Below are 21,159 nucleotides of genomic sequence, written 5' to 3' on the forward strand. Positions count from 1 at the left end.
TTGGAGCCCCCAAAATAAAGTCTGTCACTGTTTTCATTGTTTCCCAATGTATTTGCCATGAAGTGATGGGACCAGATGCCATGATCTTAGTTTTCTGAATATTGAATTTTAAGGCTACTTTTTCACTCTCCTTTTTCACTTTCATCAAGAGGCTGTTTAGTTCTTCTTCGCTTTCTGCCGTAAGGGTGGTGTCATCTGCATGTCTGAGGTTATTGATATTTCTCCCAGCAATCTTGATTCCAGCTTGTGCTTCCTCCAGCTTGGTATTTCGCATGACGTACTCTGCATGTAAGTTAAGTAAGCAGGGTGACAATATACAGCCTTGATGAACTCCTTTCCCAATTTGGAACCTGTCGGTTGTTCATGTCCAGTTCTAACTGTTGCTTCTTGACCTGCATATAGGTTTGTAGTAGTAATAGGTTCGTAGTAAACTCTAAGAAAAAAGAACCTGAAAAATAATTCACTCATAGAGCTGAATCACTGTGCTATACACCCAAAGTCAATGCAACATTGCAAACAACTACGCTTCAATTTTAAAAATCAAGAGAATTAAAATAAACTATGTAATGTGTGTGTATGTATGTAATGTGTATGTATTGTAATGTGTATGTATGTGTATGTAATATGTAATGCGCATGTACCTGAAGTGTTAGTAGGTCAGTCTTCTGACCCTTTGTGACCCCAAGGGCTGTCGTCCGCCAAGCTTTTCTGTGCACGAGGCTTCCCAGGGAAGAATGCTGGAGTGGGCTGCACTTCCTTCTCCAGCAGGTCTTCCAGCCCAGGGATCGAACCCGAGTCTCCTGCACCGGCCCTGGATGCTTACCACTGGGCCACCAGGGAAGCCTGTTCTGCAAAACAGCGTGGATTTCTCAAAGGCAGAAACTGTCTTGTTCAATTTGTCTTTTCGTACTCAGTGACTAAGCCAGTGGGAGCACTTCATAAATGCTTGTTCATCAAAAAATTAGATTATTGTCAGATTTAGCCAGTTTCTAATTCTAAAATTAAAAAAACCCTCAGAAGATGATTGCCATATGTCATTTAATGAAGTTATTCAGTGTTCTTGTTTTCCATATTTTAGAGTTTTGTATAAAGCCAGGTGGCTCACAGGGTAAAAGTGTCCACCTGCAATGTGGAAGACCCAGGTTCGATCCCTGGGTTGGGAAGATCCCCTGGAGAAGGAAATGGCAACCCACTCCAGGACTCTTGCCTGGAAAATTTCATGGACGGAGGAGCCTGGTGGGCTGCAGTCCTTGGGGTCGCAAAGAGTTGCACAGGACTGAGCCGCATTTGGGCTTCCCTTGTGGCTCAGCCGGTAAAGAATCCGCCTGCAATGTGGGGGACCTGGGTTTGGCCCCTGAGTTGGGAAGATCCCCTGGAGAAGGGAAAGGGTACCCACTCCAGTATTCTGTCCTGGAGAATTCCATGGACTGTGTAAGTCCGTGGGGTCTCAAAGAGTCGGACAGACTGAGCGACTTTCACTTCAGTTTCACATGAAGGCAGAAGGGTTCTCCCTATTATAGATGCTCACACAGAGCCAGCGATATTCACTGCCGCCCTGAGGGCTCTCTTCTCTTACTGCCCTCTCATCGCTGCCCTGGGAGGGGAGGTGGTGTGAAGCTCTGCTGTCTGCTGTGGAGGCTCAGGACTGGCCTATGGGGTTGTCTCTGCCTTGGGAGGGGAGGTGGTGTGAAGCTCTGCTGTCTGCTGTGGAAGCTTAGAACTGGCCTATGGGGTTGTTGCTGTTCCGTCACTCAGTCGTGTCCAACTCTTTGCGACCCCATGGACTGCAGCACGCCAGGCTTTCCTGTTCTCTATCTCCCAGAGCTTGCTCAAACTCATGTCCATTGCGTCAGTGTTGACATCCAACCATCTCATTCTCTGTCGTCCCCTTCTCTTCCCGCCCTCAGTCTTTCCCAGCATGACGGTCTTTTCTAATGAGTCAGTTCTTTGCATCAGGTGGCCAAAGTACTGGAGCTTCAGCTTCAGCATCAGTCCTTCCAATGAATATTCAGGACTGATTTCCTTTAGAATTGACTCTTTTGATCTCCTAACAGTCCAAGGGACTCTCAAAAATCTTTTTCAGTACAGTTTGAAAGCATCAACTCTTTGGCACTCAACCTTCTTTATGGTCCAACTCTCCCATCTGTACATGACTTCTGCAGAAACCAGAGCTCTGACTAGATGGTCCTTTGTTGGCAAAGCAACGTCCCTTGTTTCTAACATGCTGTCCAGGTCTGTCACAGCCTTCTTGCCGTCACAGCTGACTCGGTTAGAGCTCAGGGAAGGAAAGCACAAGCTAGTAGTTGGGGCCACGGTAGGGAACTCAGGCAAAGTTCACGAAATTGCGTGCAGATTCCACGTTCTTTCCTTTAAATATTTACTTATTCATTTGGCTGCACTGTGTCCTGGTGGCGTCATGTGACACCTTTCACTGAAGCACATGGACTCCCTCGTTGTGGCCTGTGGGCTCCGTAGTTGCACAAGGGCTCAGGTGCTCCGTGGCACGGGGGATCTTAGTTCACAGCATTGCCAGGCAGGTTCTTAGCCCCTGGGCCACCAGGGAAATCCAGATTCCTTGTTCTTTATGCACAAATGGGCAGAGAGAGTTTGGTGGTGGTGGTGGGTGGGGGTGGGGGGCTGGGGTGGGGCTGCTCTTCAGCTCACAGAGTAAAGATAATTCTAGAATGAGAAATGAGGGCCCAAAGCAGTACATTCAGTGAGAACAGGCACAGGCAAGGGGAGGGCTCAGCCTCATCTTTTCTCCGCCAGTGTGTCATTGTGTACGGGTTCCCTCACCTCTGCCGGCCTCATTTATTTTTTTAATCTGGGGAAGAAAGGAGTGGCCGGCATGAACAACTCTGCTCTTTTTAAGGCAGGTAAGACACTAATTGTTGAGGTCTGTGCGTTGTCATGCCAGAAAGCAACACCCTTTCACTCTGGGCCACATCCACACCAGGGAACAAGGTGATGCTGTGCAAACAGCTGGGAGCCAAGGGCTGGGTTGGGATCATTCAGTCTTTTAATCCAAGTCCATTTTTCTCTTCAATATTGCCTGTCTCAAATCTTCTTTTAATAGCAGGGAATAAATAGCCAGAATGTCCACGACCCTCCCCTCCCTTGATACCAAACTCTTTTTTTGGCTAGGCCGTGTGGCATTCGGGATCTTAGTTCCCTGCTCAGGGATTGAAACTACGCCCTCTGCGTTGGGAGTGCAGAGTCCTAACCACTGGACCTCCAGGGAAGTTCCCATTCCGAAGATTTTGATCAGATATCAACATTGGTTGTACAGCCAAGGGTTTAAAAAACATAAGGCTATTTTTTATCCAAAATTTTATGATTTACAAAAGCCTGTGAAATCCCCTCAACTCATATATTTAAAAATTTATTTGATTTCTCTACTTTCTTAGTCGACTTGTCACTACATGAGCTGTACTTATAGGCAGAATGTGTTGGAGGTGAATATATTTTTCAACACACCAAGTTTAGCTTTCTGAGGTGTGAGGCATTATTGAATTTCCAGATGCACCAGGAACATATGTTTCTTGGAAACTTTACTGGAACCCAGTATTAATAGCACAAAATGAGAAACACAGTTATGGACAAATTTGGCAGAAAAAAATGTGCCGTTAGAAATGGACCGAAAGCTAAAGCAAGAGGAGAAAGGGCCCTCACGCTGCAGACAAGCGTGTGGTCGGCAGGTCCGGCATCGAAGGGCAGCTTAGCAGAGCTAGCGGATGTGGCAGAGGGGGCGCTCGGTCTGGATAAATCCGTGGAAGTTTTAAAAAGCCGACTGACTGACTTTGGCTGTGCTGGGCCTTCGTCGCTGCACGCGGGCAGTCTCCGGCTGCGGTGCGTGGAGGCGGCTTCCTGTGTGGGGCACAGGCTCGAGGGGCAGCCGCGCCGTCATCGCCTCTCGGGCCCAGCTTCTCGAGGCACGGTGGGTCTTCCCGGAGCAGGGACCGAACCCGTGTCCCTAGCACTGGGAACAGAATTCCTAACCACTGGAACACCCGAGAAGTCCGCAAGTGGGATTTAATTCCTCCGTTTCGTCATCTCTAAAAAGGGAGCGACAGTATCTCACTTTGGAGAAGGCGATGGCACCCCCTCCAGTGCTCTTGCCTGGAAACTCCCATGGACGGAGGAGCCTGGTGGGCTGCAGTTCATGGGGTCGCTAAGAGTCGGACAAGACTGAGCGACTTCACTTTCACCTTTCACTTTCATGTACTGGAGAAGGAAATGGCAACCAACTCTGGTGTTCTTGCCTGGAGAGTGCCAGGGATGGGGGAGCCTGGTGGGCTGCCGTCTATGGGGTTGCACAGAGTCGGACACGACTGAAATGACTTAGCAGCAGCAGCAGCAGTATCTAACTTGCAGAGTAGGATTAAAGCTAATATATATAAAACATACATCTGGCACAGTTTTAAAAAGTTGCCTAATGCTATCTTTTTGAATTAGGGTTTATAGGCCAAAAAGGTCCATACTTGGGACTTGGCTGGCAGCTCACTGGCTGGGATTCAGCACTTCCAGGGTGGGGGCTCGGGTTTGATCTCTAGTTGGGGAACTCCCAAATGCCGCATGGTGTGGTCAACGAAAAATGCAAAAATAAAATTAAAAAAAAAGGTCTCAACTGGGAAGATGCCAAAGATGCAGTAACTATTCCTAACACTCACTGAGGGCTCCCCTGGTGGTGCAGAGGTTAAAATGTCTGCCTGCAGTGCGGGAGACCTGGGTTCGATCCCTGGGTTGGGAAGATCCCCTGGAGAAGGAAATGGCAACCCACTCCAGTATTCTTGCCGGGAGAATCCCATGGACAGAGGAGCTTGGTGGGCTACAGTCCACTGGTCGCAAAGAGTTGGACATGACTGAGCGACTTCACTTCATTCACTGTGGGCCTCAAGTCTAGTGGTAAAAACACAAATAAGAGGGCTTACGTCTCCATCTTGGAACACCACAATAGTCACAGGCAAAAAGGCAGAAGAAAGGACATCTCATCCGAGAGGGAGGGGTCCAAGCTGAAGGCTTCCTAAGAGTCTCTTGATTCTCCTGGAATAGACTTTTGGTGGGCAAGGTTTAGAACCACTAATGAATTCTAAACCTCCCAAGATCTTTCAAGGCTTATTATCTTGAACAATGCCAATGACTTCAGAGCCCCATGTCCTCTAGGCTGCATGTGGAATGAGTCAGGAGGTGAGAATGTTCCAATGGACACGGAGGAGGTGGAATGGCCTTGGTTGTCAACTTGACCTTGGGGAAACGGTAGCCTTTGACTTTATTGACCTGATTAAAGGCAGTTCTACAACAAAGTAGGTAAAACTTCCCTAAAGATATGTTTAAACGCTAATCCCTGGTACCTGTGACTGAGACCTTATACGAAGCAGGGTCTTTGCAGATGTAAACAAGTTAAGGTGAGTTCGTGCTGGATTAGGGTGAGCCTTAAACCAAAGGCGAGTGTCTGTCTGTGACACACACGGGGAAGAACGCGGCGTGGAGATGGGGGCCGAGGTCAGAGTGATGTCTCCACAGGCCAAGGGCTGCTGCCAGGGGGAGAGAGGCAGGGGGCGGACCCTCCCTGAGAGTCTCCGAAAAACTCCTTGGTTTTGGCCTTCTGGCCTCCAGAACCATGGGAAAATCCATTTTTGTTATTTGAGTCACCTGGTTTGTAGCAATTCATGCCACTTAATGAATATAGATGTGTATCTGAATCAGTGTCAATATCCACATCTCTGTGCATATACCACGAGGATAATGACCTCAGTTTTCCAGTTTTTAATGACCCAATGACTAATGGTGTGTGGTTGTATCTTGGGTGTTTAAAACGACAGCTGTTTACCCACAGCGCCCTGATGGTCGGTTTTCTCTCTTTTGTTTTGCTTTCTTGTTTGTTTCAGACAGTCATCAGATTCACAATGGACTCTCTCATCGCAGCAAATACCAAGTTTTGCTTTGATCTGTTCCAAAAGATCAGCACAGATGACTGTCGGAAGAACATCTTCTTCTGCCCGCTGAGTCTCTCGGCCGCGCTCGGCATGGTCCGCCTGGGGGCCAGGAGCGGCAGCGCGCGCCAGATCGACCAGGTGCGGACCGCGCTCCGCGTCGGGCGCAGAGTCGGCCCGACCCTTGGCAAGCCTGACTGTTCCCTGCGCCCTGGGCTTGCTGGGAACTGCATTTGCTCCCAGATTCATTTACGGGGCACGCCCTGCTTTCTCTTCAGTCCAACCGTCCTTCTGGGCTCAGGGGCGCCCCCGGCTGCTCTCCCGCCTCTGTCTGTCTGTCTGCATGCGTGTTCAGCCGCTCCAGTCGCGCCTGGCTCTCTGCAGCCTCATTGGCTGGAGCCCGCCAGGGATTTCCCAGGCAAGAGTACTGGAGTGGGTTGCTTTCCCTTCCCCAGGGGATCTTCCCGACGCAGGGATCGACCCGCATCTTCTGTCTGCATTGCCGGCAGCTCTTTCCCGACTGTCTGTCTACATGGCTGGTGCGTTTTCTCTATGTAATTATTGATACCGATATCGCCAGTATTTTTAATATGTGCGTGTGTTTTCTCTCTCACTCATTCCATTAAATAAAAATGTATTAAGCACCAGCTATGTATCCAGTGGTGAGAGATTCTGGTGCCCTCCTTGACTTTCTCTCTCGCTGCACATCAAGTTTGTCAGAAAGGACGGCTGGCTTTTCTTGTGAGATGTGTCTAAGGCTTCGGCCTCCCCACCGCCTCCCTGACGCCTGCCTGACGCCTGGACCCAGATTCCTCTCGAGTGGCCTCCCTTCCACTGTCAGCGTTCTCAACCCTGGTGCCAGGAAGATCCCTTAAAACCAGAGTCAGATCCTGTTTCCTGTTGGCTCAAAACCGGGACTTCCATTTCCCTAATGACAGAAGCCTGAGTTCTTCCAATGGCCTGTGAGGGTTTGGGGGTCCGGGTTCTGGGTAACCTGGTGACTCTGTCTCCCTCGCCTCCCCTCTCTCTGGCCACCCCTTCCTTGGGAAATCCACACCCACTCCTGCTTCAGGGCCTTGCTCCATCCCAAGCCCCTAGGTGACTGATCTAGAGCTTAATCTCCGCTTCAGGACTGTGACCAGAGTTCACCTTCTCAAACAGATTGACTTTGATTTCTCAGCCTAAGGCTGCGCGCGTGTGTGTGTGTGTGAGTGTGTGTGTGTGTGTGAGTGTGTGTTAGTTGCTCAGTCCTGTCCTACTCTTTGTGACCCCATGGACTATCGCCCTCCAGTCTCGTCCGTCCATGGGACCCTCCAGGCAAGAGAATACTGGAGTGGGTAGCTGTTCCCTTCTCCAGAGGACCTTCCTGACGCAGGGATTGAACCTGGGTCTCCCACACTGCAGGCAGATTCTTAACCGTCTGAGGCACCAGGGAAGCCCCTTAAGGCTGCATACTGACCCCCAACACTGTGAGATTCCCTCTTGTCCCAGCTGCTTTCCCCTACATGCATGTTCCATCTTCTGACATACTGCCTAGAGTAATTAATTGCTATTTCACCCCTCTCCCACTAGAATGTACCCTCTCAGAGGGCAGGACTCTGTCCTAGAGCAGCAACCCAGTACAAATGTGTAGAATGAATGAATGCCCTCCAGTAAGCCACAGGCCCCCGAGGCCGGCCTTACAATTCCCCGCTCTAGTCCAGAGGGCAGAGGTTCAGTGTGCGCACAGCTGTTTCCCTGAAATGGAAGAGTGAAGTACTGCATTGAGGCAGCAGGCGTTGGGGCCACTCTGCTTTACTCATGTGCTTTGATTTGGTGTGTTATTCCGTGCCAGGTGGCGCAGTGGTAAAGAATCTGCCCACGCAGGGAATGCAGGAGGTGCAGGTTCAGTCTTCTCCAGAAGGTCCCCTGGAGAAGGGAATGGCAACCCACTCCAGTGTTCTTGCCTGTGAAATCCCATGGGCAGAGAGGCCTGGCGGGCTACAATCCATGGGATCACAAAGGGTCGGACACGACTTAGCGTGCCTGTGTGCACGCGCGTGCGCGCACGTGCACACACACACACACACACACACACACACTCCGTATTCCATTAGCCACACTCGGCTAGAGTGCAGTCCGCATCCTCCAGGCCAGGTTTCAGATGCTCCTTCTCCGGGCTCTTGGGTGTCACAGCAGACCTACCCTGACGATGCCAGATGCCCCCCCTTGTCTCCCATCTTTCTGCAAAGCTCTGGATAACTTATCTTCTGCTCTACTGATTTGAAGCTCTAGGTCAGCGCCGTCTAACACAAATATAATCTAAGCCACATATGTAATTAAATACTTTTTAGTAGCCATGCTAAGAAAGTATAAAAATAGATGAGACTAATTTTAATAATATATATTATTTAACCCAATACCTTGAAAATATTATCAGATCAACATGCAATCAGTTAAAACATTTAAATAAAATATTTTATATTCTCTTTTTTCATACTAAGTCTTCAAAATCTGATGTGTATTTTACACTTCTAGTCAGTTCAGGCCACCTCATAGCCAAGTGTGATTTGTGGATGCTTGATAATCTTTATTATTCTTATTGCTTGGCTGCATTCTTTCTTAAGTGCAGGGGCGCGGCGTTCTGTTTACTTCCCATCCTCCCACTTCACAGCCTGGGTCAAAAGAGACATGCACCTTTCTCTTTTTAAATTTATTTTTAATTAGAGGATAACTGCTTTACAATATTGCATTGGTTTCTGCCAAACATCAACATGAATCAGCCACAGGTATACACTGTCCCCTCCCTCCCACCCCTCTCGGCTGTCACAGAGCCCCAGGCTGAGCTCCCTGGTCAGCCGGCAAGTTCTCCCAGGCTAACTTACATGAGGGAATATACCTGCCTCCATGCTGCTCTCTTAGCGCGTCCCACCCTGTCTTTCCCCAGCTGCCACCTTTCTTTAAACCGTTATTTAGACCATCAGTGATTATTTAGTCTAACTCTGTAACCCTTATCATTGCCACTATAAAAATGTTTCTGAAGCTGTTTGTGCGGTCTGAAAGACCCCATCTTCACTCTCGCGCAGGTACTGCACTTCAGCGAATTTTCCCAGAATAAAGGGAACGAGCCGGATCCCTGCCTGAAAAAAGCAGAGCAAGAAGGGCCTGGCGAGAGCAACCTGGAAGGGCAGAAGGAAGTGACGGGGTCCCTGACGCTGCAGGTGGGCCACCACGACCTCTGCCCCTCCGTCCAAAGCGCTCCTCCGGGCTGTTCTGTGTGAGACCACAGTCGTTTCTCCTTTGTGAGATCCTGGCAGACCTCAGCAGCCACAGCCGCAGCAGTAATCCCAAATGACCCAATTCCTTTCTGATTACGCGTCCTGTGTGTCCTTGGCTGTAAAGAGTAGGATCTAGAATCGTCTGCGTAGGGTAAAGAAGCTCAGACCGTAGCCCCAGGACTCACCTAGGGTTACAGGCCACTGTCTCCCAGGATGGAGCTAGGCTGAGGAGGATGGGGTGGGGGAAGCAGCTCCCCACGACGCTCTCCGCTTCTGCTTCCTGCTGGAATCTGTGCTGACACTGAAGGTTTGTATGGGTTGTCTTATACCAGGAACTGTAAAGATATTCTCCAGTTTATATATCCTCCTACGTTAGGAAGTTTAAGATTCTTTCTTGACTCTCTTTGAAAACAGAGAAAAACAAGGCACACTCATCCAAAACGCAGTGTGCTGTGTGGAGTCCCCATTTCTGTATTTCCCGCCGGATCTTGATCCCACGTGGGCGCCAGGACAGGGACCACGGCCACCCGCCGTCCCTCGCTGCGTCTCCGCTTGCGCCCCCACCTGGTGGCAACCTGGAATGACAGCTTGCTTCAGGAGGCTTCAACGCCTTTTATTTAAGATCACGTTTCACTTCTTCTTTTGTTAGACCGAGTCTTCAAAGGATGAGAGTGGACTGCTCAGCTGCTATTTCGGGCAGCTTCTCTCCAAATTAGCCAGGATCAAAGTCGACTATACCCTGAGTATTGCCAACAGGCTTTACGGGGAGCGAGAATTCCCAATCTGCCCGGTGAGTTGGGAGTGACTGCTGACTGAAACCACCCTTTGACTTACCATTTCAAAGCCATCAGGGAGCCGGGTTTCTCACCTGCTGTCTAGAGCCCAACCCTCTGACGGGAGGAAGCGGCGCGGGGTGTCCAGGAGCTGCCTCTCTCTGCCCCACACCTCGTGTCGCCTGCTCGCGGTTTCCCTCTTGCCTGCTCTAGGAGGCCCCCTGGCGGCTGCGAGTGGGCGGGGCGGGGCGGGCCACGTGGCTGACAGCCTCTGCAGGCCTGGGGCTCGTGTGGGTTTGGTAAGGGTGCTCTCTCCCGTGACCTTGACGGTCTTTCCCACTCACGGTGCCCGGTAGAGGCACTGGTAGCTTCTCTCCCAGCTGGTCCCTCCCTCACTGCTCAAGGCGCTTCTCTAAAACCCCCTTTTATGCCGCGATCAGGCCACCTGCCTATGAAATTGTACTCATTTTAAGATGCGGTGCAGTGTCGCCGAAGGAGACTGACTGGAGCCCAAAGGCGCAAGTTCTGTCTCTGTGGCTAAAGGCTTTGGAACTAGAGAAAGACGCTGCTGAATCCGGGCTTCAGTTTCCTCCCTCGCCACTAGAGGGAGCGAGTGAGCCGCAGTGAGCGTGAGTGGGCGTGAGCAAGGCACAGGCGGGACACGAGCGTCAGGGGCGTGTTTAAGGGGTGGGGTCGCGTCCTGGGACCAAAATTAGTATGTTCTCTTGTGATGGAAATGAGATTTTATATGATTTTTTTAAAACTAGCTTTATTGAAATATAAATTCATATAAAACACAACTCACTTATTAAAAATGCTCACAGCAGTGATTTCGGTATATTACATTACAAAATTCCTTAAAATTGTGGTAAAATATCTATAGCATAAAAATTGCCATTTTAACCATTTCTAAGTATGCAATTCGGTGGCATTAGTTGTATTCACGGTGTTGTGTAATGATTACCCTATTTCCAAAACGTTTCCATCACTGAGAATAGAAACTCTGTACAGCACAATTAATCAGTGTTCTAATTCCTAACAACTGGAAGCGCGTTTCAGCAAAGCCTCTGAAGTTGCTTGCTGTCTGTCCTGTGCTGTGCTGTGCTTAGTGACTGAGTCGTGTCTGACTGTTTGTGACCCCACGGACTGTAGCCCCCCAGCCTCCTCTCCTGGGATTCTCCAGGCAAGAACGCTGGAGTGGGTTGCCCTGACCTCCTCCAGGAAACCTTCCCAACTCAGGAATCGAACTGGGGTCTCCTGATTCTATACCCTCGATTAACACTGCAGGAAATGAAATGTCTCTGTGTGGTTAAGTCTGGGGGTAGTCAGAGGCCCCAAGGGCCCAGTATGAATGACTAGGCTCTTCTTTCTCATTAGGCTTCTCACGACTGCTTCACTCCTAAACCACTAGCATAGCTGTATGATTTTATGTCACTGTTTCCATTTATCCCAATTTATCAGGAATACTTAGATGGTGTGATTCAATTTTACCACACGACGGTCGAAAGTGTTGATTTTCGGAAAGACACTGAAAAATCCAGGCAAGAGATTAACTTCTGGGTGGAATCGCAATCCCAAGGTAAGAAAGACCCAACACATTGGAGGTGGTGTTCTTTTCCATTTAAAAGAAAGACGTCAGCCCAGCTTTGCAGATCACTGGTCTGTTGGGGCCAGATGCTCACGTGTGTGGATTGGGTCCGAAACTTGTTGTCAGGTATCAAATAGTTAAAATGCTTAGACGCTGTGAGTACTTATTTCTGGTCCTTTGCTCCATCATAAAGGTGAGATGCCTTTCAGCCAAGTACAGTACCGGCAGAATGTCAACTAGTTCTATGTTTCTTTAAGGGTCAGTAGAAAAAGGTGAATAGAGTCTGTTTATTCAGAGGGAAATAGAAATAAGATCCTAATTCTTGCCAACTTTTAGATTTACAGATATTTTCTGAGTGAAGGAATGATGGTGATGTGTAGTGAAAATTTGAGTTCAACAAAAATGGAAGAATATTTTCAATCTGAAACTGCCCTGTCTGCCTTTTCTGGGGGTTTAGGTTTCTTGGATTAGGCTTCCCTGGTGGCTCAGTTGGTTAAAGAATCCAGCTGCAATGCAAGAGACCTGGGTTTGAACCCCGGGTCAGGAAGATCCCTGGAGAAAGAACTGGCTTTCTACTCCAGTGTGTTTGCTTGGGAAATCTCATGGACAGAGGAGCCTGGCGGGCTACAGTCCATGAGCTGGACACGACTGAGCGACTAAACCACCACCAGTTTTCTTGGATTACTTCCTGGATGAGACATACTTTAGTTTTAGGAATACTAAACTGCATTTTAAAATCTGTCTACTTGAATACTTTTGCTACAATTCGTATTTAGGATGTTCTCTGGAAACTTTTTTAAGGTAAAATCAAGGAACTCTTCAGCAAGGACAGTATCAACAATAAGACTGTGCTGGTGCTGGTGAACGCTGTCTACTTCAAGGCCAAATGGGAGAAATATTTTGACTGCGAGAACACGGTTGATGCCGTTTTCTCTCTAAGTGAGGTACCAGAGCACAGTTTTCTAGATATTCATTCAGAGTTTCCACGGAGTGAAGGGCGGATGTATGCTCACATCTAAACTTAGGTCCCTGGGTCGCGACTGGCGTTTACGAGAGTGTTTGTTTATTAACGAAAATTGGTGCCTAAAGGTTACGGAGCAGTTTGTGCTAGGTGCTGCGCTGAGCATTTTTCCTTCATTATTTCATTTCTTCCCCAAAATGACATTACGGAAATAGGTGTTATTATTAGTCCTACTTAAGAGTCCAGGGGGAAAAATGCAAAGGTTACTCAGCCAAATTCATGCATTACGATTCACATGTGTATTTGCCTCAAAAACCCGTGCTCCTTATTTCGAAAGAGCAAATATATATTATCGATATTATATATATTGCATTTTGTATATTATATGTGACTTGTAACTATATAGGAGTATTACACACGCATAGAAAGAGACCAGTAGGGAACATACCTTTATCTGTCAGCATAGGTAACGCCAGGAGAGAGAGATGGCATTCACATCGGCCTGTTCTTATGCGTTTTCTAACTTTCTGCATGAGAATAGCTGTGCTGCTCTCTCCAGCACGGCGCGTGCTCCTCTGCGGCTGGTGACCTGCCGCGTACTGTGAGGCTGTCATGAGGCTTACGGCGCCCTTTCCTCTGGCAGAAGCCCAGGTGGCAGGAGTTGTTATTTAGTACCCAGAAGCTTAGTGTTTAACCAAGTTTCCCGCTGATGCTTCTGTGGGGCCATCCAGGCCCGTAGGGATAGAGCGTCCTGGGAGGCCAGAGGCTGGGGTGGAACAGGTAAGCACGAGGGAGCTGGCAGGGCTGGTTTCAGCTGGTGTGGCTGCGGGTAGACACCTGGATGGACATCCTACCAACAAGGGGTCTTAGGAGCTGAAGAACCTACCAAAACCATGGAAAGATGGGATGTTGGCAAAGTAAGGGCCACCTGGTCAGTGGGCAGAAGGCTTCATTAGACTGGACCCCTGTGGCTCTGAACTTTTGGGGGAAGCCCCTTCTCAGCTGGACGGACCATGTTTTCAGGGAAGTTGGGGACTGTGTGGGTTTGTGAGCTTCTTGTGGCCATGTTGTGACTTTCTACCTTGTCTGCCTCAGAGTGAAAAGAAGAACGTGAAGATGATGAACCAGAACGGGCTGTTCAGAATCGGCTTCGTGGACGAGCTGAAGGCGCAGATCTTGGAGCTTCCGTACACGAAGGGGAAGCTTGACATGGTCGTGCTGCTGCCGTCCGGCTCTGCGGACAACCTGAAGGCTCTGGAAGAGGCAGGTTTTCATTTGCACACCTCTGCAGCTGCAGTCCACGGGGTCGCAAAGAGTGGACACAACTGAGCGACCGGGCAACAGTGACGACAATGTATTTTGGGGCTCCCCTGTGGCTCAGATGGTAGAGAGTCCGCCTGCAAGGCAGGAGACCCGGGTTCAGTTTCTAGGTCATTAAGAGGCCCTGCAGAAGGGAATGGCAACCCACTCCAGTACTCTTGCCTGGAGAATCCCACGGACAGAGGAGCCTGGTGGGCTACAGTCCATGGGGTTGCAAGGAACCGGGCACGACTGAGCGACTAACACACACACACACACACACACACACACACACACCATATTTCATCATATCGTCTTGAGGAAGGATGGTATCTGGGCTATCAGATACTCAGAGAATACATGTGAATCTGAATTCATGAGATATTTATTTCTCATTTGTTGAGAACTAAAGAACAAATGTCAAAAATATTCGATAGGACTCTCTTTGCTCATCTCATGGTTCTCTGCAGTTATTTTTCCAGACCAAGGGATCTGGAAGCCGAGGAACTTGAGAATTGAAAAATGAAGTAACTTTTGCTTTTTCCTGAATATCCTGATAACTGGCCTCTTCTCACACTATTTCGCTGTAGCTCAGTTAGAGCTTCCTTGCCTCAATCCTCTTCCTCGGTCCTCGTGCTTGGACAGCAGTGGAGATGCTGATGCTGAAGCAGATTACTTGTGAAGTGGGGATTAATAAAGGTCCAGCTTGGTGGGGTGGGGGTGGGGAAGAGAGAAAGTGAGACAGAAATTCAGGGAGATGGGGGAACAGGTGTGACAGTGAGAATCACGACTCTTATTCCAAGCTTATCACGTGAGCACTATGTGGGGGCTTCCCAGGGCGCTCAGTGGTAAAGAACTCGCCTGCCACGCAGGAGACACAAGAGACGCGGCTTCCACCCCTGGGCTGGGACGGTCCCCTGGAGAAGGAAATGACCCTCCACTCCACTGTTCTCGCCTGGAAAATCCCATGAACAGAGGAGCCTGGTGGGCTACAGTCCATGAGGCCTCAGAGAGCCTGACATGACTGAGCGACTGAGCGCAGCGCATTATGGGAAGTACTTTACACACATTAGTTTGCTTAATCCTTGCAAATCCAGTGGTATTATCTCTGTTCTATAAAAGAGGAGGTTGAACTTCAGAATATTAAGGATTGGTCAAGCTCACCTGACGTAATCAAATGAGCTTTGCTGGGCATTGAACACTAACCTGTCAGACACCAAGAACAGAGGAATCCAAATTTTCTGGTATCTTTTAAAGAGGAAAGAGATTTTCTTGGAGGACTTTTAAATGAAATCAGGGGATTCCGAGGCAAAGACCTTGAGGATTGTTACCAGCGGTGGAAATAGACTCAGGCCCCCCTTTGAAGTCTGTAGGGCATCCTTTGCAAGCTCATCATCTGACCTTGAACGTGATTTTCTTCCTCTTGTAGCTTGAAAGGAATATCACTTACGAAAAACTCGCGGCCTGGAGCAGTTCAGAAAATATGTCAGAAAAAAGAGTAGCTGTCTCCTTCCCTCGGTTCACCCTGGAAGACAGCTATGATCTCAACCCTATTCTACAAGACATGGGCATCACGGATATCTTTGATGAAACGAAGGCTGACCTTACTGGAATCTCTCCAAGTCCCAGTTTGTACCTGTCAAAAGTTGTCCATAAAACCTTTGTGGAGGTGGATGAAAATGGTACCCAGGCAGTCGCAGCCAGTGGGGTTGTCGGCATGGAACAGTCCTCACCGTCCTGGGAGACATTTAATGCTAACCGCCCTTTTCTCTTTTTCATCAGACACAACAAAACCCAAACCATTCTCTTCTATGGCAGGGTCTGCTCTCCTTGAAAGGGGAACACGGTCTGGTGCTTGGAGCTGGGTGAAAGCGATGATACGATTCACCCCTGATATCACACGGGTATTTGCGTTTCGCTAACATCCAAAGCTGACTGAGTTTCGTCACGACTCCACGCTCCCCACCTCCGGCCGTTGGTCTGCGTTTCTCCTGACCTTTCTCTCGCCCTGTCGCAGGTTCTCATCTAAGTCCTTTAGTACTAAAAGGTCCTTGCTCCCTCCCCAAACTTTCACCACCCTAAGCTTTCAAGCACACAAGTTTACCCGCTGTGCCCTGCGGGTCACCGCGGCCCCTCCCGTGCCCTCTCCAGCCTCTGCTGCGTGGACTGATCTGTCCTCCCAGAGGCCTCCTAAGAGCCCGCTGGGGCCTGGACACGGTGCTCATGGAAACCCTTTCCCATCAACTGAAAGCCAGACACCAGAGCGTTCAAGACCGCAGACCCAGGGCCTTTGCTCTCGGAGGTGTCGGTCTGAGTTCTTGATCTCTGCCTCAACTGCATGCTCTGGAATGACACTCTCCTGTAAAGGTGGACTCCGGTCTGGACTGTGGTCCGGTTTCCCTGCCCTGTGGCTGCGCGCCTCGCAGCTGCCCTGTGTTGGTGCAGTGTGGCTGCAGCAGGTTTTACAGGAGGAGGTGGGTTGCCTGCGCCTGCTCCTGTGCTGGCCCTCCCCCGAGTTCTCTCTGCGCTGGAAGAGACAGCTGTCGTGTCCTTTATACAGGCGCCTCATGGCTCAGACTCGCTCATAGCGTAAAAACATTCTCACTGGTGACATGAGGCTGTTCTTCCAAGTCCTTTGCCCAGAATACATGTCCTACGTGTCAGATTTATCTCCAAAAATCAAACAGTCTCTCCCGTGGTCCCTTTTTGAGGGTAGGGTTTCCAGGGCTGGCTCCACACTAACCTGGCCGTGTAGCCGGACATTGACCTTGACCTGTATCGTGGGTCTGGCATTGTCTGGTGTTGCTCTTGCTCTTATTCTTTTCCTTGCTATGCATATTTTCTCATTTGCATTGGGATTTTTCAGAATTTTAATCACGAAGGGAAAATAAATCTATTTACAATAAAGAGAAGAGTGTGATTCTTAAATCTGTCTGAAGTCAGTAAACGCCATCTCTACTGACCTTTCATTGATCAAAATGTTTCCTCGTGAATAAAACATTTTTGTCATAAAATATGTATAATGTGTTACCAACTGACTTTTTTTAGTGACATAAATACTTTCAAGCTCTTCATCCAAAAATGCAATAATACATACCCTATAAAGCTAATAATTCTTTTCAGTTATTTAGGAATAATACATCTTGTGCCAGTAATAATTCTTTTCCCAGCTTTCCACCCTAAGTACATATAAAGACATATAAAAAAAGATGAGAACTCACAGTAATTCTAAAATCTAAGAATGATGGCCAGTGGATCATCAGAATAAGGAGACACCTCTGCTGATTGCAAGTTGATGTGGCCGGGTGGAAAGGCATGGTTGAGAGGGGACCAGGTGAGGCGCCTGTGTGTCAACCTGCCTTATTTTCTTCCCACAACTGCCATCCCCTGAGTTCTGAAATACAAGATAGCGGCCAGTCTAAACTAAGGCACCCGTCTCTCTACTTCGTGTTGCTGCTGTCTCCCAGGCGGTGTCTGTGTGGGATGGACGTGCACACGCTGCTCTGCACAGGTGGGCCACTGGCAAGGACCTATAGCAGAACACAGGGAGCTCTGCTCAGTGTCACGCGGCAGCCTGGGTGGGAGGGGGTTTGGGGGAGAAGGGATACTCTTATATGTACGGCTGGGTCCCTCTGCTTTTCACCTGAGACCATCACAACATTGTTAATCTGCTGTACCCCAATACAAAATAAAAAGTTAAAATGAGTCTGTATTCTTTCTGAAACCCCTGAAAGACTGGATGAAACTCCCCAAGTCTGACTCAGAGGAAGGTGAGGACAGGCAGCGGGCTTCCCAGTCTAGGCAGCTTAGTCATTGCGAGTGAAGTCCTTCCGGGGAGCAAACACAGAATGAGCCCTGGTGGGGATGCTCTTGGGTTGTAGGGTACCTCCCTGCTTTGCGTGCCAGAGTCAGGCCATCCGAGAGGAGACAGAACCGCAGAACCACAGTAGATGGAACCCCTGGGACCCGGGCAATGAAGCTCAAAATTAGAGGCCCTCTGACTCTGTTTTCTACTCTCAAGCCAGCAAGAGCGACCCTTCAGTATGGCAGCTAGAGACAGTGAGGGCCCGCCGGTTGGTGGGCTGCTGTGGGGGTGGAGAGCTAGCCAGGGCTGGCGAGTCGGGGGTGGGATCAGCACTTCTGGTCCAAGGTCTCCTCCGTCCACAAGGCTGCAGGCCGACACACGAGACAACATCGTCAGCAATGTATTCATTCGCGTCGGCTCTCAGTGTTCTGGTAGGAGACCCGTGACCGCGCAGTAACTGGCAGGGCCTCTGGCGCTCTCGACTTCATAGGCTCTGTTTGTTCTAATTTGTTGCAACTCAAGTTCTCTTTGACTGCATACATTTCCTTACCAATTTCTGCCTGGAATTGCTCCTCAGTTTTCCCGTAAACTGGGGCGAGCCGGAACTTGCAGTGCTTCGTCCCCGATGGCTGTTTGCTTCTTTTGCACATGTGGCCTTTAATAAGACTACCTTGTGGTGAACCTGTGCCGCAGGTCCGGTAAGGGGTGCCGGGGAAAGGAGGCGGAGCGGTCGCCTCCTGGATTTCTTTGCTCCAAGGTTGAATGCCAGCTTCATAGTTGTTGTTTCTTTGCTAATGTTGTATTCTTGCTTTTCCGAATCTAATGTCTTATTCTTTTCTTCTTACTCAATGAAAGCTCCACAAAATTTATCCCCATATTTGCACACCTCTTACCAGTATATTCTCCATATTTAATATTTAATTTAAAAATTCTCATAATCTAATGCACAATTTTGCTTATAAATAATGATATCCATATTAGTGCATCAAACAATGTTCTAACTACAAATGGCAAAAAGGATTTAAGAAGCAACCAGATGCACGACAGTGGGGCTGATGGAAATCCACACAGGTTTTGTCAATTGACAGAGGTTCTGGATAAACCAGCCCATGTCCAAGGCTGAATACATGGGAGAAACCTACAGGGTTATAGAAAAAAGTAGTGCCAAATAAGGACGGGATACATCACGCCATGAGACTTCAGAACATTACTTATGGCAAGAGCCAGAAGCGGGGTGTAGACAGTGTTTGGCCTGAAGACTCAGATTTAAGGAGGCTTCACGTTTATGGAATTGGAGCTGAAGTCAGCTGTGATAAGAAGTGAAAGAATGGAAAAAAATAGAAGAAGACTACTAGGGAGCTAAAGGAGAAGGCAATGGCACCCACTCCAGCGTTCTTGCCTGGAGAATCCCAGGGACGGGGGAGCCTGGTGGGCTGCCGTCCATGGGGTCACACAGAGTCGGACACGACTGAAGTGACTTAGCAGCAGGGAGCTGAAAATATAATGTGTGTGTTAGTCGCTCCGTTGTGTTTGACTCTTTGTGACCCCACGGACTGTAGCCTGCCAGGCTCCTCTGCCCACGGGATTTCCCAGGTAAGAATAGTGCAGTGGGTTGCCATTTCCTTCTCCAGGGAATCTTCCTGATCCAGGGATCGAACCTGTGTCTCCTGCAATGAGAAGCCCACACTGCAACTACAGAGTAGCTTCCGCTGTGAAAACTAAACAAGCCCAGGAACTAGATGAGCCCAGGAACTAGACGAGTCAAAACTAGACGAGCCCAGAACTAGACAAGTCAAAACTAGACGAGCCCAGAACTAGACGGGCCAAAACTAGACATGACCAAAACTAGATGGGTCAAGAAGCTAGACGTGGCCCCAAAGCCCAGGAGCAGCAGTGAGGACCCAGCACCCTCAAAAGTACATAGATAAACCTTAAAAACATTGTTGCTCTTGTTGCTCAGTTGCTAAGCCATGTCTGACTCTTCTCGACTTCATGGACTACAGCCCTTCAGGCTCCCCTGTCTGCGCCATCTCCTGGAACTTGCTTAAACTCATGTCCATGGAGTCGGTGATGCCATCCAACCATCTCATCCTCTGTCACCCCTACTCCTCCTGCCCTCAGTCTTTCCCAGCATCAGGGTCTTTTCTAATACCAGGCTCCTGTCCACTGAAATCTCTCCAGGCAGGAATATTGGAGTGGGTTGCCATGCCCTCCTCTGTTCTGGCCTATCATTTGCCAAAACCACATTTAAGTGTTTAATGACAAGTCTTGCCCTCCAATAGAACAGGTCTTACATTCTTCTCCTTCAAGAGCATTTGGGCTATTCTTGGTGCTCTGCTATTCCATATAAATTTGGAATTGACTGGTTAATTTTTTGAAAAACGAAACCTCTTGGGATTTTGATTGAAATTATAATTATCAATTTTGGGAGAATTGAAATTTTTAAGTATTGAGTCTTCCAAACCACAAAATATTTCCCACCATTTGCTTAAATCTTCTTAATGTTTCTATATTATGTTTGATATTTTTCTGTTTATAGGTTTGCACATTTTTCAGTTTTAATAAATATGAGATGCTTTTTTGATAATCTTTTAAATTGTACATTTAAGAAATTTTCAATTTCTAACTGTATGTTGCTAGTATATTAAAATATTTGATTTTTTAAAAATATTGACCTCACATTCAGCAATTTGCTCAGCTCACTTTTCAATTCTTACAATGTATGTGTGGGTTCCTTTGTAAATGATTATTCTGTGTTTCCACTTTGAGTCTTGAGACTCTAACGATTTAATCTATCAATTGTTAGTGCTTAAAGTTTCAGGTTTTAAAATTGATTTTCATTGTAGTGTAGTCGATTCACATTCTGTGTTAGTTTCTGCTGCACAGCAAAGTGTGTCACTTGCACACACAGGTCTATCCGCTCTTTGTAATTCTCTTTTCCCATATAGGTCATTGCAGAGTACTGAGTAGATTTCCGTGTGTGATACACTAGGTCCTGATTAGACTGTATACACACACACACACACACACACACACACACACACACACACATATTTATGTTGTGTTCTTGTCCAATTGCCAAGTCAAGTTCTACTCTTTGGGACCCCATGGACTGCCCCAGACTAGGTTCCTCTGTCTCTCACCATCTCCAGGAGGAGTCTGCTCTGTTGGTGATTTTTTTATATATTAATAATGATGTACATATGTCAGCCCCAACCTCCCAGTTCATCCTTCCCCTGCACCCCTTTCCCTCCTTGGTGACCATAAGTTTGTTTTCTACATCTGTGACTCTTTTTCTGTTTTGTAAATAAGCTAATTTGTACTTTTTTTTTTTTTTTAAGATTTCACATATAAGTGGTATCGTATGATTTGGTTCAGTTTTGAATGGAAGCAGTGATAGCAGACACACTTGTTTTCTGTCTGATCACAAATAGAATGCTGTTTTTTCGTCTCTCTCCATTTCTTTCTGTGTATTGACTCCACTGAAGAACATGTAGTTATGAGTGTGATTCCCACTCAATGTGTGAAGACGCCAACGTTCGC

General features: G+C 48.2%; 1 protein-coding gene across 1 annotated transcript; it reads left to right on the forward strand.

Annotated features, from left to right (window-relative positions):
* The first annotated feature begins 5,906 nt into the window (after positions 1–5,906).
* SERPINB12 (serpin family B member 12) lies at positions 5,907–15,645 on the forward strand. Its single transcript, XM_052660599.1, has 7 exons — positions 5,907–6,074; positions 8,999–9,133; positions 9,840–9,980; positions 11,425–11,542; positions 12,353–12,495; positions 13,608–13,775; positions 15,241–15,645. Exons 1-7 carry the CDS (start codon positions 5,907–5,909, stop codon positions 15,643–15,645), a joined length of 1,278 nt encoding a protein of 425 aa, XP_052516559.1.
* Positions 15,646–21,159: the final 5,514 nt, after the last annotated feature.

This window comes from Budorcas taxicolor, chromosome 22 (genome assembly GCF_023091745.1).
Source record: "Budorcas taxicolor isolate Tak-1 chromosome 22, Takin1.1, whole genome shotgun sequence".
In the NCBI taxonomy this organism is placed as follows: domain Eukaryota; kingdom Metazoa; phylum Chordata; class Mammalia; order Artiodactyla; family Bovidae; genus Budorcas; species Budorcas taxicolor.